The 15,111-nt window shown below is 47.1% G+C and overlaps 1 protein-coding gene across 2 annotated transcripts; it reads right to left on the bottom strand.

Moving 5' to 3' along the window:
- Positions 1–804: 804 nt before the first annotated feature.
- On the bottom strand, positions 805–13,193 carry RD3 (RD3 regulator of GUCY2D). Of its 2 annotated transcripts, none has more exons than XM_064164452.1 (3): positions 12,960–13,193; positions 7,482–7,796; positions 805–4,983 (listed from the first exon to the last, which is right to left on the bottom strand). In XM_064164452.1, exons 2-3 carry the CDS (start codon positions 7,775–7,777, stop codon positions 4,686–4,688), a joined length of 594 nt encoding a protein of 197 aa, XP_064020522.1. In that variant the 5' UTR covers positions 7,778–7,796; positions 12,960–13,193; the 3' UTR covers positions 805–4,685. The 2 variants fall into 2 exon arrangements, with proteins under 2 accessions (XP_064020522.1, XP_064020521.1); XM_064164451.1 differs by lacking the exon at positions 12,960–13,193 and adding an exon at positions 12,350–12,586.
- Positions 13,194–15,111: the final 1,918 nt, after the last annotated feature.

Genomic DNA, 15,111 nt, shown 5'->3' on the forward strand with positions numbered 1-15,111 from the left:
TGGGGTCAAGTACAGACTCAACAGGAGTGACTCAACAGTAGCTGGAGACAAATCATCCATTTTCATAGAATCAGCCAGGTTGGAAGAGACCTCCAGGCTCATCCAGTCCAACCTAACAGCCCTATCCAATCAACCAGACCATGGCACTAAGTGCCTCATCTAGGCTTTTCTTGAACACCTCCAGGGATGGCAACTCCACCACCTCCCTGGGCAGCACATTCCAATGCAAATCACTCTCTCTGCCAACAACTTCCTCCTAACATCCAGCCTACATCTGCCCTGGCACAACTTGAGCCTATGTCCCCTTGTTCTATTGCTGCCCACCCATCCAGCCTGTCCAGGTCCCTCTGCAGGGCTCTCCTACCCTCCAACAGATCCGCACCTGCTCCTAGCTTGGTGTCATCTGCAAACTTACTGATGCTGGACTCAATCCCCTGGTCCAGATCATCATTTTGTCACATCTTGTTCCATAATAATAGTGGATCATGTAAGACATGGTTGGAAGTGTGGTGATGAAGTCTTCCGTTCAAGGTTGTACTTGTAAACCAAAGAATTTCAGATCTTTGCAGTTGTTTGTTTAATCCTGGTTATCAACTTAAATCTGGAGGTGTATTTATAGAGGTATCAAGATACAAAGTAGGTGGCTGTATTTGAAGCTTGTAGAGAAGATGGGTTTTGTTGTGCCTTTATTATTCTTGCCTTCCTCCTTGAGTACATGCAATGGAACAGCTGTTGTGGTTGGCTAGGTATGGACAGATTATATTGCAGGAGATCTTAATTAAAGACAACAACTACAAAAAAATGTTTTCTGTTTCAGAGCTTTGCTTTAATTCTCTGAGGGTCCATCATGAAATGTATAAACAGTGCAATCTCAGCAGACAAAGCTCACTCCTGTTCCTCATGGTGCATCAGCTGGCTGACCTATCTGCTGACATGGGTGAGGAACCTCACCTCCTGCACACCTCTGCTGGTTACCCCATAGCAGCCTCTGGGCCAGGCTTATCTGTAGAAGCAGGGCTGCAGTCTCTCTCAGGTGAGCAGCGACTCTGAGCAGCATCAGCAACTTGAAGCTCAGCAGTGCAGGTAAGCAGTTGTAGCAGTGCTGGCATTACTTGTCAGAGCACATTGCAAAGTCTAGGACTGCTTTTTCCCACCTGTAGCAATGTTCTTTGGAAAGCATAACACTACCAGCAGTGGGATAACAGCAGTGGTCTGGGCTGATGCCAAATTCTATGCTCAGTTTTGAGAGACCAATTGAGGATTTAGGATGAGCCTTGTTGGGTTTATTTGTTTGTTGATGATGGTGTGCTGGTATTTCACTTCTTATCCTTCTTAAAGAATTAAGATACTGGACTAGCTCACAGGGCTAAGAACAGATGAGACAGTCTCATCACAGCTGTGCAGAAATGTGTGGAGTTCGTTTAGGTTTTTGTCTACACTAGCAAGTAGTGTAGAAAAAGCATAGGCTGTAGAGTCAGATAGTTGTAGCTGAGGACCCAGTGTTCACACCTGGTTTACTTCAGACAAGCATTAGTCCAGCTTTAGGGTCTGTGAGCCAGCTGCAGTGAGCCATCCAAAAGCACTCTAGTTTTCCCACGTTGCCTGCTCACTGCCATGGATCTTCACACAGTAGGTGAGGACAATCAGGAGTTGCATGCTCCTGATTTGAACTAAAATGCCTATTTAGCCACACAAAATGTGGAATGAAGATGAAGCAAACAGGAGCAGGTAGTTGTTGATACATGCTGTGACCAAATTCATGGTTCAGTCTTTGGCATTACTCAGAAAAACGAGCACCACAAGCACAGCACTTGTTCAGCCTGACCACCTCTGCCTCAGGACCTGCTGCTGCCTACACAATGAAGAAGGTCAGAGTCAGTCCCCAAGCAGCAGGCTACAGGCAAGCATGGTGCTACTTCCATACCTTCAAGAGTATTAGATAGCATATAGTAAGAACAGAAACCTCCTGGTTTGGTATCTGACTAATCTCTTGTCATCAGATTCTGCTATGAGCACAGTGTATCTTGCAGAAGAGGTAGAGAGAGAATTATACTGTTTAAAAGTGTGGATTACACTTTACTGTAAGCCTTGCCTCTGGAACACAAGTGGCTTTGAACAAGGGTCAGAATTGTCTCCCTCTGCTGGCTGTTAAATGGAATCTGCTAGCCCAAGGTTGTTAATGAAGGACACAGCACGATAGCAGGCCGCTGTGACTGGGTGAACGCTCTCCAGGTGATTCCTTGGTAGAGGGAAGTTAGTTACTCCTGATTCTCCTGAAGGAGGGGCAAACACATTACAGATGTAATGATGAGCTTTGTGTCAATGCGTCCTGTCTCTCCCAGCAGTCCACCAAATACTGCATGAGTGCATTCAATAGTGAAGGTGTCAAAATTGAACATGAGTGCAAATAAAATTACTACAGAGCTGTAGCATGAAATTTGTGAACTTGGCCTTCAGTAGCAAATAGATGAAAAAAAGTGAAAACTTTTTCACAAGCATTTTTTCTGCCAACTGTTGTGATCTCTTGGTAGAGATCCTACATCTTCTACACAGCTAAACCTAGGCTAAGTCTGCCTAGCCTTTGTTTTTACTTCATATATACAATCACATTACTTCACAGGGGCATACAGCTGAGAAAACAAAAAGCTTTAGACTCACCCTCATTGACCTAGAGTTGAAATAGCTCATCCCAATCTGGATGCTGTATCTGGAAGTTTTTGAGCAAAAGTAAGCTTCCCTTTCTGTCCCTAGAAGGGTTCTTCTCAGCAGCATTCACCAAGGGACTGGAAATGACAGCCTGGTGCTAGCAAGAAAGCCTTGTCTTCAATCTTAGATCACCCAGAAGGAAGAGCCAGAATCCTACAGGCTTGAAGAGCTTTGTTTTGTGCTGACTTCCTCCATCTTTGGAGGAAACTGCAAAGAATCAACCAGGTTGGAAGAGACCTCCAAGATCGTCCAGTCCAACCTAGCACCCAGCCCTAGCCAGAACTAAAACGGGGATCCAGAACTAAGATCTCATCCTTCCCTGCTTACAGGCTCTCCATCACACTTGTCTTTGCAGTTTTTTGCTGTCTTCAAATCCTGAGCCGTACTTTATCTCCATCAAATCCCCTACAAATCTGCATGCAGCAGGGTGGAGACAGTGGTTGCCTTTCTGCAGTGTTGGTAGCACTTGAAGTTATGAGCAATAAGCTGTTACTTTTCTACTCTAGGACAGATTTCACATATTGGAATTCTTCCCAGAGGTGTCATAGCTTCATAGGATTTTATTTTGGCTCTAGCACCCACATGCTGCTGCAGAGATCATCAGGGTTGGAAATGAACAAAAGAAAGCAAGAGGGTACCCCAGAAGGCTATATGCCTCACTGGGATAGTTCTCTAAAAGCCAGTCCTGCAGGGAAATCCCTCTCCTCCTTCCTCAGCTCCCATTGGTCACCAGAAAGCAACCTAGCCCTTGGCTTGGCTACAGGACCCATGGCTTTCACAGCATGCTGTTCTCTTTACTTTGATAGTTAGAGCTCATAGGCCCTAGTAACTTTCCTGTTTCTTCAATATCTGAGCAGAACCATATTGGCCTCCAAGCTACTCTGTTTGCACTGAAGATTCATTTGTTATAGTGTCAACTCACTGGTCAAGAGCCTGTGATACTGGTAAGCTCTTGGAGCACTCATGACTGAGAACAAATCATCATCTACTAGAGCTCTTCAGTCACTGAAAGCAGTAGCTTCCTAAAATGATCTCAACTATTGCAGCTGTACAAAGAGCCCTCTCTAGATGAATGCTGATACCCTTCACCCTTCTCCACACCTTCTCTGTACACTGGTATTTTAGTCCTCTTCCAGGCTTAGCCATAAACATTAATTTCCACCCACTGACTTATTACTGGAATGCAGAATGGAGCACTTAACCAGCAACTCTGAACAACGAGGACTAAAACAGCATTTGATACAGCACTAATGTAGCTGCCTGTAAATCTACATAGTAGGCTGCTAAATTTCCATCTACCCTGCAGGTGCAAGGTTCAGGAGCTTCTGCCTGTGCAAAAGACAAAATACCCAAGAAACCAGAGCATGCATAAACTGGTTGCTGTGGAACAGTGGTCTTTCATTTCAGAAAGTTTGGATCTCTTTCTACTCAGGTAGGATTGTGAATTATCAACAAAAAGCTGAGCAAGGTCTATGAAGTTTCTTGTAGCACTGAGGGAGGTTATGAGCTGGAAAATTTAGTTCCAAATCAGATACTAGGTGTAACTCACAGGCCTGGTGCTGCAGGCCTTACTCATCTAACCTGCTGTTTGCTTTCAGCAAGATAAGTCCAGCCAGCAGCTCTCACTAGCTTGGGCCCAGAGCTTTTATAGCTAACTACATCCAGACTGAGAGAAAAGGGGAAAGACAGACACCACGAAACTAACTCATTTTCCACAAGAAAAGAGTAATAAAAATGAGATTGAAGGTAATCTTTGCCCTTGAGGCTACCGAGGAGATACTAAAGTAAGGGAAAGGCCAACATGTCTGGTGACAAACTGTGTCACACACCATGGTCCTTGGCCACCGTTACTATGGACACATCTTCTGAAAGAGACAAGCAGGAAGAGAGAGCTGGACAAAGAAGAAACAGTAGAGCTTAGAAGAGGGTTGAGTAGGATTTAGAACCACCACTGTCTAAAAACCTCACTCAGTACAGAGTCAGGAATCCTTGGCATTTCGAAACTCTGGCATGCTCCAAACCCTCCTGGTGGCCTGGGTGCCCCGTTCCACATCCTCAGAGATGGTTTTGATGTCACTGATGAACGGGGAAATCCTGGAGCGAGATTTAAATGTCGTTAAGGAGAGGCTGGTTTTGTTCTTTGTGTTCCATTGCCTGGCAAGCTTCTTGGCGTCTTCCTCCTCTTTGATCTTGTCGGCAGCTTCCTGCAGGACAGAGCGGAAGAGCCGCGATACTTCTTGCACTTCTGGTTCGTATTCAGCAACGAGCTGCCGGAATCTGGAAGCACAATCGAGGCACAGCTTTGATTAAAATGTTAAGTTATGAATTGCTGCCAAGCCACGGTGCTAGGCTTGGAACAACAACAAGGAGGGGCCATACAGATGCAGTCAAGGTCTCTCAAATCACAAGTAAGGCAGAGAATGTAAGGAAGCAATGAATCACCATTTCTCCTAAGAACAAGAAATAATAGGGAGCACCAAACAAAGCTGCAAGGTGGCAAGATGGAAGCAGAAGGAAGTGCTCTTTTCACGTAATGCTTAGTAAATCAGAACTTGCTGCTAGCAGTTGATTAAGAAACGATTAGACAAGTTTGTGGAAAGTATTCCCATCACAGCTCATTAAATGTGATTGTTCAAATGCAAACCCTTACTCAGTCCCTGAACTGCTGCTTACTAGAATCGAAGTATAAATCACAAAATGTTCCACTGGACTTCCTATTTCCAATTGTTGTTCCCCATAGCATTATCCAATGGCCACTAGACAGACAAGGACCCTGTAAGGTACTTCTTCGTTATGTGGGCTGCAGCAAGAGCAGTGTGGCCAGCAGGGCAAGGGAGAGGATTCTCCCCCCTTTACTCTGCTCTCCTCAGACCCCATCTGGAGTACTGTGTGCAGTTCTGGAGCCCCCAACACAAGAAGGACATGGAACTGTGTGTATGGTACATACACATTCACATTGGCATTAATTTGGCTATTTCATTAAGGCTGCTGGCATTTCAGCTTGTGAGGTTTCTCTCCTTTTCCTGATTCTCCTTCTCCACTGGGGAGGGGAAATTAGCTGTGATGGTTTGGGAGTTACCTTTCCCCCCCTCCCCTTATGAAATCATCTAGACTAGACTCCTCCAGCTGGGAGTTAAGGAATGAAGCTTTATATCACAGCTTAGCACAATATACAAGCAGATACTTACAATATTTACAGCTATAGACAGAAATAGATAAGTTAAAAGTAATACAGAAACACAACAGCCCTACCAGAAACCAGAGCCCCCAGGAGGTGCTCCCAACCGACCTTCCACCTTATTTCCACCCTTCTACCTTATCCCAGAGTCTGCCTTATGGTCAAGGTGAGCTGTGAGGATCAGCAAGAGGGGGTCAGAAGCAGAAGGATTAGTTACACAGAAGCAGCCCAGGGAGAAACACAGACTCCAAGAGACAGAGACACACACACACACTCTATCTTATCTGTGTTTTGTGTTCTTGTTTTTATACATCTCAGCAAGCCTGTGAGTGCAGCAGACATCACCATTGTTTCCTTTTCACAGCCTATAATGTAATTTCTCTCATTATAATATTCTATTTTGCCTCAAACCAACACAATTGCTTATTGGTGTACCAGTGGGTACCCAAGAAAATAAGGACAGAAAGAAAACCAGAAATAAATTAAAAACTACTCTTTTAACCATGTCCTGTATGTAGGTATTCCACACCTATGCCTGTAAATTAAGGCATGGTTTCAACTGAGAAGGTGTACTCTGTATGAAGACAGGAGGAAAGAACTTGGTCTCTGTTCTGCAAGACTGAATGTGCACAGTCTGCTATAGTAGTAGCAGATGCCAAATAAGAATCAAGCATTCTTTTATTGCTTAGAAGAAAAGTTCATGTAAAGGGTTTTTTGAGCTTTAAATAAATGGATGAAAGCCATGCACAAACAGCCAGCAACAGAACAAGGGGACACAGTCTCAAGATGTGCTAGGCAGGTCTAGGCTGGATGTTAGGAGGAAATTCTTGCTTGAGAGAGTGATTGGCATTGGAATGGGCTGCCCAGGGAGGTGGAGGAGTCACTGTCCCTGGAGGTGTTCAAGAAAAGCCTGGATGAGGCACTTAGTGCCATGGTCTGGTTGACTGGATAGGGCTGGGTGCTAGGTTGGACTGGATGAGCTTGGAGGTCTCTTCCAATCTGGTTCTATTCTACTCTATAATCCAGAGACAGGGTTTTTTAAGCTTTAAATGAGTGGATGGAAGCTGTACATGAAGAGTGTGTGAAAAAGTGAGAAATACAAAGTCCAACAGCAGACTTGGTTAGAAGAGAAACAGCATAAAACTATACAACAATGCTAATGGGAGCTTTCTTAAGAAGGCAAGTTACAGTCAAATCTTGACCCTAAAACAGGATACAGGGGGTGAGAAAAATAAACTGTATGGGATGATTTACTTTTGTTGTTCTGGGTAGGGAAATGGACCTTGCAACTCTGTCTTTCTCTTTCTGGAACTGTTCATCAGGCAAGATGAAGCTCCACTGGGTGCTCAGGAGCATAAAATACTCAAGCCAGTCCCATAGAGAAATGGCATTTAGTCACTGTTGGGAGGAAATGATAGTATGTTAAACTGACTTACAACATTAGATTCCCCTTCTTTCACAAACTGCCCCAGTATGACTTGTGATAGAGAATATCAAGATTCAGCTCTCTTAGGTTTGGTTCTAACAATTCTCACTCCTCCTTCACATATGCATAGGACAGGGGGAAAGAGCTGGATCATCACTTCTGTTACTGTACCTGAGTATGACGGGCCCACAGTAGGAAGGATGTATTTTGGTGCACATATCCTCCAGCTGCAGCCTTTCTCCTGGGCTGATATCATAGCTCTGCTTTGGATAGCTGACCAACCAGCCGTAGTCCACCCCGGTCTTGATCTTGCGGTACTCATTCTCTCGCTCTCTCTGCTGCTTCTCTGCCTGCTTGGTTTGCCAGTTCAGCTCCATCATTAGTGTTTCAACCACCATTTCTGTGGGGTTCCGCTGGGAGATGCGACTTGGGGGCTCATTCCACCTGAACCAGGATGCCAGCGACATAGTGCTCTGTGTGTCTTCACTGAGGGGTGGGAGGGGAAGAGAAGAGAACAGTGTCACCAGCATCACACCTCAGCCAAGAGCATGCTTCCCCTCACACCTCTTGAGTCTGCTGTTCAGCTGAACATGCTACTGGATTAGACACTAAGAAATGATTGGTGCTGATCACCTTGAGAAATCTCACCTCTAACAGCCAACTTGTGCAGAGGGTGACACAAAGGGTGAGGAGGCACCTTCTCCCTCGAGCTTCCACAGTCACCAAGTAATTAACATGCCAACCACAGTTCTTACATCTGAAGTCAAGTTGTAAGGATAACATACTCTGAGGAAGTGTTCTGCCCATACAAATGGCAGTTGCAGTCATTTCATCCAACACCATCTCTGCTGCTCCTCTCTACTTGGGAGGACTCCTCACACTCTTCCATTGCTCCAGCATGGGGGTCCCTCCCATGACAGTCTCTCACAAGCTTCTTCAATGTGAGTCTTCCCCATGAGGGGTGGCCCTTCATGAAATATTCCAGAGTGGGCCTCCCTCCACAGGGGCATAATTTCTGACAGCAAACCTCCAGCATGAGCCTGCTGCAGCCAGCACAGGCTTCCTGTGGGGTTACAGCCTTCTTCAGGCACATCCATCTGCTCGGGCATGAGATCCCCCAGGGCATACAAGTGGATATCTGCTCCACTGTTAACCTCTGTGGGGACAGCCTGCCTGTCTACAGTCTCCCCTATGGACTGCAGGGAAATCTCTGCTCCAGCTACTTGAGGCACCACATCTCCTCCTTCACTGCCTTTGGTGTTTATGCACTCAGGTAGGTTTGCTGCCACTGTAACATGAATGGTAGTACTGCCTACGTGCACATGTAAGCTTTAACAGGTGCAATAGCTGCATTCACTACAAGGCTAGGCAGAGTGCTAACCATTATTTAGCAAATATGCAGGGGAGGCTACACCATCTTCTACAAGCTGAAGTCTATCTCTGCTAAAGGAACATACTTTAGACCCTACCACCAGCATCAATCTAACTGAGACTGGGAAGCAGCAACATTTTAAGGTTTAAACTTATTAACTCTAAGCAAAAGGTTCTGCTGATAGGGAGTTGCCCACCACTCAGTGCAGAACAAACTGCGCCAATCAGCTCAGTAAAAAATGCAATGAACTCCCCATCCAGCCAAACCCTTCATGTAATCACTTCAAGAGGAACCAGGTTATTAACTATTGTATTTGTATTTAAATACAATGCAACCCAAAGCAGGCACTAGGGATGAGAACAGCAGCAAAACAGCATCTGTTTCTTCACACAGCACACCTACGTGCCTTGTTGCTGCCTTCCAGTAGCCCCCAGGGAGAAGGAGGGGCACAAATGATGGCTGCAACTGGGATTACCAAAAGGCTACTCCTGGAAGCATCCCAATCAGGGCATGTCATCAAAAGTTAACATAAGGGCAACAGATTAAGAAGCTTGAGTCTGCAAGATGTGAGCATATCCTCAGGGCTGAGACACAGACATAAAAGGGAGAAAAATATGCTTTTGTTTTAAGAGCCTGGACCTTTTACTGACATTATAAATCACCAGACATTCATAGCTACCCAGTAGTCCCATTAGAGGTGAGGGTCATAAGCTCCCAGACTCCTAGAAGGGCCTTTTCAGCATTTGGGAAATGTCACCTACACCAGGTAAGAAGGATGCTTTGGTTGCTTCCATGCCTTTATCACTTCTAGTAAATTAGCCTTGTTCTCTTTCAAAAACTGTTTATATTACATATATAGGTCACATTTTTAAAAGGTAAATATTGCAAAAAGATGGGTAATCTGTACAACATCCCAAGCTTGATACTTATTTCAGAGTCTAATGCCTGGGCTTTTCTCTAAAGTTTTCCATCCTAGCCAAAGGAGTAGTTTCTCTAACTCCACTCAACAAGCAATACCAGTTTCTTCAGAAGGAAGACATAAAAGGGTGAAAACTTTGAGACACAGAAATAGCTACCTGGGTGTTTAAGAGCACAGGTACTCATGTGAGCCTTTGCAAACACCGACAGCTTTGCTAGCTGATGGCACATAACAGGAAAGATCGTTGTAGTGATGGTTTTTACCCCAGAGTATCAGCTATGATTAGCCTTATGATAGCAGCCATAGTCTGCAGCTGCTGGAAAGTAATCCTGCTCCTATTTCATTACTGTGCTCTGTAGGAGGGTCAGCAGCAGGCCCTTTCATTTGTTTCCATCAGCATGATGACTCCAGCTGACAGCTCTCCAAGCACCACACAGTGTTCTGGCTGCCTGGCTTCAGCTTCATAATGCCACCATCCTAATCATTCCTGGATCTTGCACATGTTGGCCTCTGCTCACCACTACACATTGCTAAGGATTGAAGATCCTTAAAACTTGAGACCTTTTCTTTGGTCTTGTGTATTGCATAGGTGAGCCCTGCTAGCAAAAGTGAGCAGCATCGTGTTTCTTTGCAGCTTGAAGTGACAGCAGCACTTCTTAATAAGCTTATTACAGACACCTGACCATTTGTGCCTTCATCCAATAAAGGTGAGCAAGCCCTTCTTTATTTTACCATTAAAGGTTTAACTTAATGACACTGACTTCAGCAGCATTAGGGGGAAGTCAGTATCAACCAGTATAACTGTAAAGATAAGGAGGGTCCTGCCAGCTATTCTTACCTCAAGACAGATTCCATTAGAAAAGTAGGAGAGTTTAGTGGTCAGAACTGAGACGAGAGTAAGGAGATCAAGCCTTCAGTTTAACCTGATCTGGCTTTCACATGGTCCTGGGCACTTCTTACTACCTTACAGGTCTCTCTCAAAGCAAGTAGTTTGTTATGAGGAAACCAGTTCTACCTAGCACTAGCCTTGCAGAACACAATCCAGTCTTAAAACATCTTGGGTTCCTTGTCTGAGCAAGGCCTGCTGAACCTGAGCTTTGCCTCTTCCCAAAGCTGTCATAAAGCACTACTAGCTGGCAGATTTGGTCTCGATACATGGATACCACCAACTCTTGAGTAGGGCCTCCACTTGTCTGCCATACATTACTTGAAAAATCTGCTTCCACATCAGAGGTGTATAAAGTAAGGAAAGCACCTCACCTGCAGTTGCAGCAGCCTGGTCTCAGATCCCAAGAGAGAATATCATGCACACCGACAGCTTGTGCTAGCTGCTCCTAAGGGAGCCTTGTTTCTAGGAGATTATTTCCTTCCCCAGCTACCTAAAAGAGCTTCATGATCTACAGTAAATCTGCATTAAAGATATTTTCCTTTCCTGAACAAAGAGCTGTGTTGATCAACTCCAGACACAAAGCCAGTGCAGAGATCCTAAAGCATGAGTGAAGGAAGAGTCTAAGAGCTCTGCTAATGGCTGGGGGTCCCTACAGAAGATAATATCAGAGTTATTTGCAGAAGCAAAAGGGTGGGTGTAACTCAAACCTGCTTATGAAGCAGAGTAGCATTTTACAGTTTGTCTGCTTATCAGAGCAAATGAGTTCCATCTGCTGAGAAACAGGGCTATTTTCATACCAAATTCCAGCCACAAAAACATGAGCATGTACAATTTACATGGAACAGTCATCTAAACATACTGAAGCCAGGAATCTATTATGAGAGGGGCAGTAATGTCACAAACTGTCATTCATTATTGATACTTAAATCTATACATTATATAAAGACCTTAAAACTCAGATTCAAAAGCACAGTTCATCTGTTGTCAAGGGCACTGGGTTTTTTCAATTCATGTATTGCAGCACAGATCAGGCTAAGCACTCTGAAAATGAGATGTGCATCCAGATAGATGACTGATTTATCTGTGAAAGTAGGAGTAATTTTTTGCATCATAAGGTAAGAACATAATTTCTGTTCAGTACTGACCCTAGCTTACACTATCTATCAGAAAGAATACTGTCTTTCTGGGGGGAATCGTTGGGGATCACCAAAGTCTTAATTCACTGCAGAACTATGTGAGAGATTTGCTTATAGTGGACAATACTACGACCAGTTTTAAAGTTTACCCTTGAGGCAGGAGTTACTTAAAAATAGATACTGCTTTGGAATTCACTCCTAAAAGAAGAATACTAGGCTTACAGTTTAAAAACACAAGTCTCCCTTTGTAGACAGCACATACACCAGGGAAAGCAATTGGCAGAGCTATGGAGAGCTCCTGCTTTTCTTCCTGCAATAGCTGTATGACCCACCTACAGCCCAAGCACAGAGAGCAGCCATACAAGCAGGGAAGAGTGCTGGCTTGAGGCAGACTGCAATTAACGTGTTCGCATTTGGAGATGTACAGTGCTGTGTATTCTCGGTCACGCTGCCTTAACTTCCACGCTACCTGACTGACCCCATCGCTTGCGCGCCGGGCTCACTGACCACTGCACTTTGACAAGGGAGACACTGTCGTGGGTGTCTGACCCGAGAAATGGCTAGCGTAACCCGTGCCTTCCTCCTCGGCTGCCTGCTCTTTACGTAAGCGGTTTCCCCATGGTAGTCCCTGCGGGCAGCCTCGCGGTGCTGTGCCCCAGCCCAGCCCCAGAAGGCTGTCGGAGCCCCCCGGCCCCCGTTACCTGCCCAGCCGTCCCGCCTCACCTTTGGCGGCAGCGCTGCCGCTGCTTGCGCGGACAGACGGACCCAGAGTGAGCGTAGAGGGCACCAGAAAGGAAACGCGTCTGTAAACCGGCACGGCAAGCTTAAACCCACGCTGGGACACGGATTAGCACTGGTGACGAGGGATAACAGCTGGGTTTACAGCAGTGCTTCTGAGCTCCTAGGGCTCGGGCTGGTACCTCTACAAGTCACTGCTGCCAGCCAGAGCTGAGACCTCTCGGTTCAAAAATCCCTCCAAAACCCCCAAAGTTTTGTGAGTTTTTCTGCTCTGAAGAAACGACCCTGAAGCCGGGGCTTCGGACTTTCTCCAGTCGCCAAAGCGGGGCCGTTGTTTACTTCTCTTCGCCCCGTGCTCCCAGCTGCCGCCCATTCGCGCTCAGCGCCTCACGGCTCTGCCCCGGCGCCCTCCGCGGAACCTCTCGGGCCGCGCAGGGACAACCGCAAAGCGGTTGGGAAACCCCAACCGGGAAGTCTTCTCGGCAAGGGCCAAGCAACACAGCGTTCCCCTCCCCTCGGCATCGACTCCGTCCCACCGGCGGCCCCACTGCCGTAACTCCCCGCCCGCCTCCAGCAGCGTCCACCTCCGCCTTACCGCGGTCCCCGCTCCCGTCCCGTCACCGAAGCTGAAAGGAGCGAGCGGCCGCGACGGTGCAAAGCTACCTCAACACCGCCCCTTCGCCGAAGTTAAACGGAGCCGCCGCCGGCCGCCCTACGCCGCCGCGGTTGCCATAGCTACTGCACCAAGAACCGGCGGGACGAGCGCCCCCTAGGCGTCCGCCCCGCTCAGGGACCGGCCCCGCTAGGGCCTTCGCTCCGTTAATCCGCACTGACGAACAACGGCGCAGTAAATCATCTGCTTAAAGTACTTAAGGCCGGGGCGCTCGGCTGTAGGTGCAGCTGCCCACCAGTCACGCAGGTGTCACTGGGTTTCCAGGGGCCGGCGCGGGTGCTGGAAGGGCAGGCGAGAGGCCAGGAGGGACAGCTGTGCTGTCGGGGAGGCAGAGCCAGAGGGAGAGAAGCACGCTGCAAGAAGCCGGTGCAGGCACTGAGAGGGACCTGTGCAGATTCTGCAAACCCTGAGAAGTAATTCTATTCAGTGAGAGGTCAGTGAGGAGGGCTGTGTTTGTTAAGGGACTGGTAGGATGACAAGGAGTGAAAACTGGCCTGGAGACTGCCTGAGAGACACGTGACGGCATGGGGATGCAGACAGTGAGGTCTCCGTGCCTCACAGGGAACCTCATGGTACAGGACAGAGCCGTGATCCTAGTACCAGCCACAGGCCATGGTAGTGACATGGCTCCTTAACCTGCCTTTTCCTGCAGTGCAATAATACCTTTGGCTAAACACCTACCAAATTCAAGAGGAGTCATGCTGGAGTGCCACACATCTACAGCCTAGAGCACACGGGTGGACAAAGCCACTCAAGAACATGTGCAGCCTAAGTGTACGTGAAAAGTCAAGACCCTGCTAACAAGCTTTCATAAATTAAGCTTCAAATTCTGACATCTTGGTATTTATTTGTCTTCTACACGATTCTAGTTACTTCATAGAATCAACCAGGTTGGAAGTGACCTCCAAGATCATCCAATTCAACCTATCACCCAGCCCTAGCCAGTCAACTAGACATTTAACAAGGCTAAGTGCAGGGTTCTACACTTTGGCCACAACAACCCCAAGCAGCACTACAAGCAAGGGGACAGAGTAGCTGGAGAGCAGCCAGGCAGAGAGGGACCTGGGGGTGCTGGTAGATAGTAGCTGAGCATGAGCCTGCAGTGTGCTCAGGTGGCCAGGAGAGCCAAAGGCATCCTGGCCTGCATCAGGAACAGTGTGGCCAGCAGGACAAGGGAGGTTATTCTGCCCCTGTGCTCAGCACTGGTCAGGCCACACCTTGAGTGCTGTGTCCGGTTCTGGGCCCCTCAATTCAAGAGAGATGTTGAGGTACTGGAAGGTGTCCACAGGAGGGCGCCAAAGCTGTTGAGGGGCCTGGAGCACAGCCCTGTGAGGAGAGGCTGAGGGAGCTGGGGGTGTGCAGCCTGCAGAAGAGGAGGCTCAGGGCAGACCTCATTGCTGTCTGCAACTACCTGAAGGGAGACTGTAGCCAGGTGAGGTTGGTCTCTTCTTCCAGGCAAGCAGCAACAGTCTCAAGTTGTGCCAGGGGAGGTCTAGGCTGGCTGTCAGGAGGAAGTTGTTGGCAGAGAGAGTGATTGGCATTGGAATGGGCTGCCCAGGGAGGTGGTTGCATCCCTGGAGGTGTTGAAGCAAAGCCTGGATGAGGCACTTAGTGCCATGGTCTAGTTGATTGACTGGGTGCTAGGTTGGACTGGATGAGCCTGGAGGTCTCTTCCAACCTGATTGGTTGATTCTATGATTCTAGGGACTCCAGGAAGGCAACAGAAGATGTTTGCTTCATTCTAGGAAGGTGGGATCAGTTACCAACTGGTAACACTATCTATCCTTAACATCAATGGCACTAAGAAGTAAAAATCTACAAATGTTTTTTTCTTTGCTGCTGCATTGCCTACTTGGTGCCATCAGCTTGAAAGGCTTTATTCTGTCTGACACTATGGAGGCTGCATGTACTGTGATCCTGTTGTACTTCAGAGTATCCTTAATCCTCATGCAGCTCTGGCTCTCAAAAAAACACTTGTACTCATGGACTGTAGCCAGTATCCTAACCAAGTAGTCTTCCAGCCATGACTTTGTTTCTGAATCATCCTGTAAGCTGGGGTTCAGAGTGTGCCCTG

Source organism: Pogoniulus pusillus, chromosome 25 (assembly GCF_015220805.1).
Source record: "Pogoniulus pusillus isolate bPogPus1 chromosome 25, bPogPus1.pri, whole genome shotgun sequence".
NCBI lineage: Eukaryota > Metazoa > Chordata > Aves > Piciformes > Lybiidae > Pogoniulus > Pogoniulus pusillus.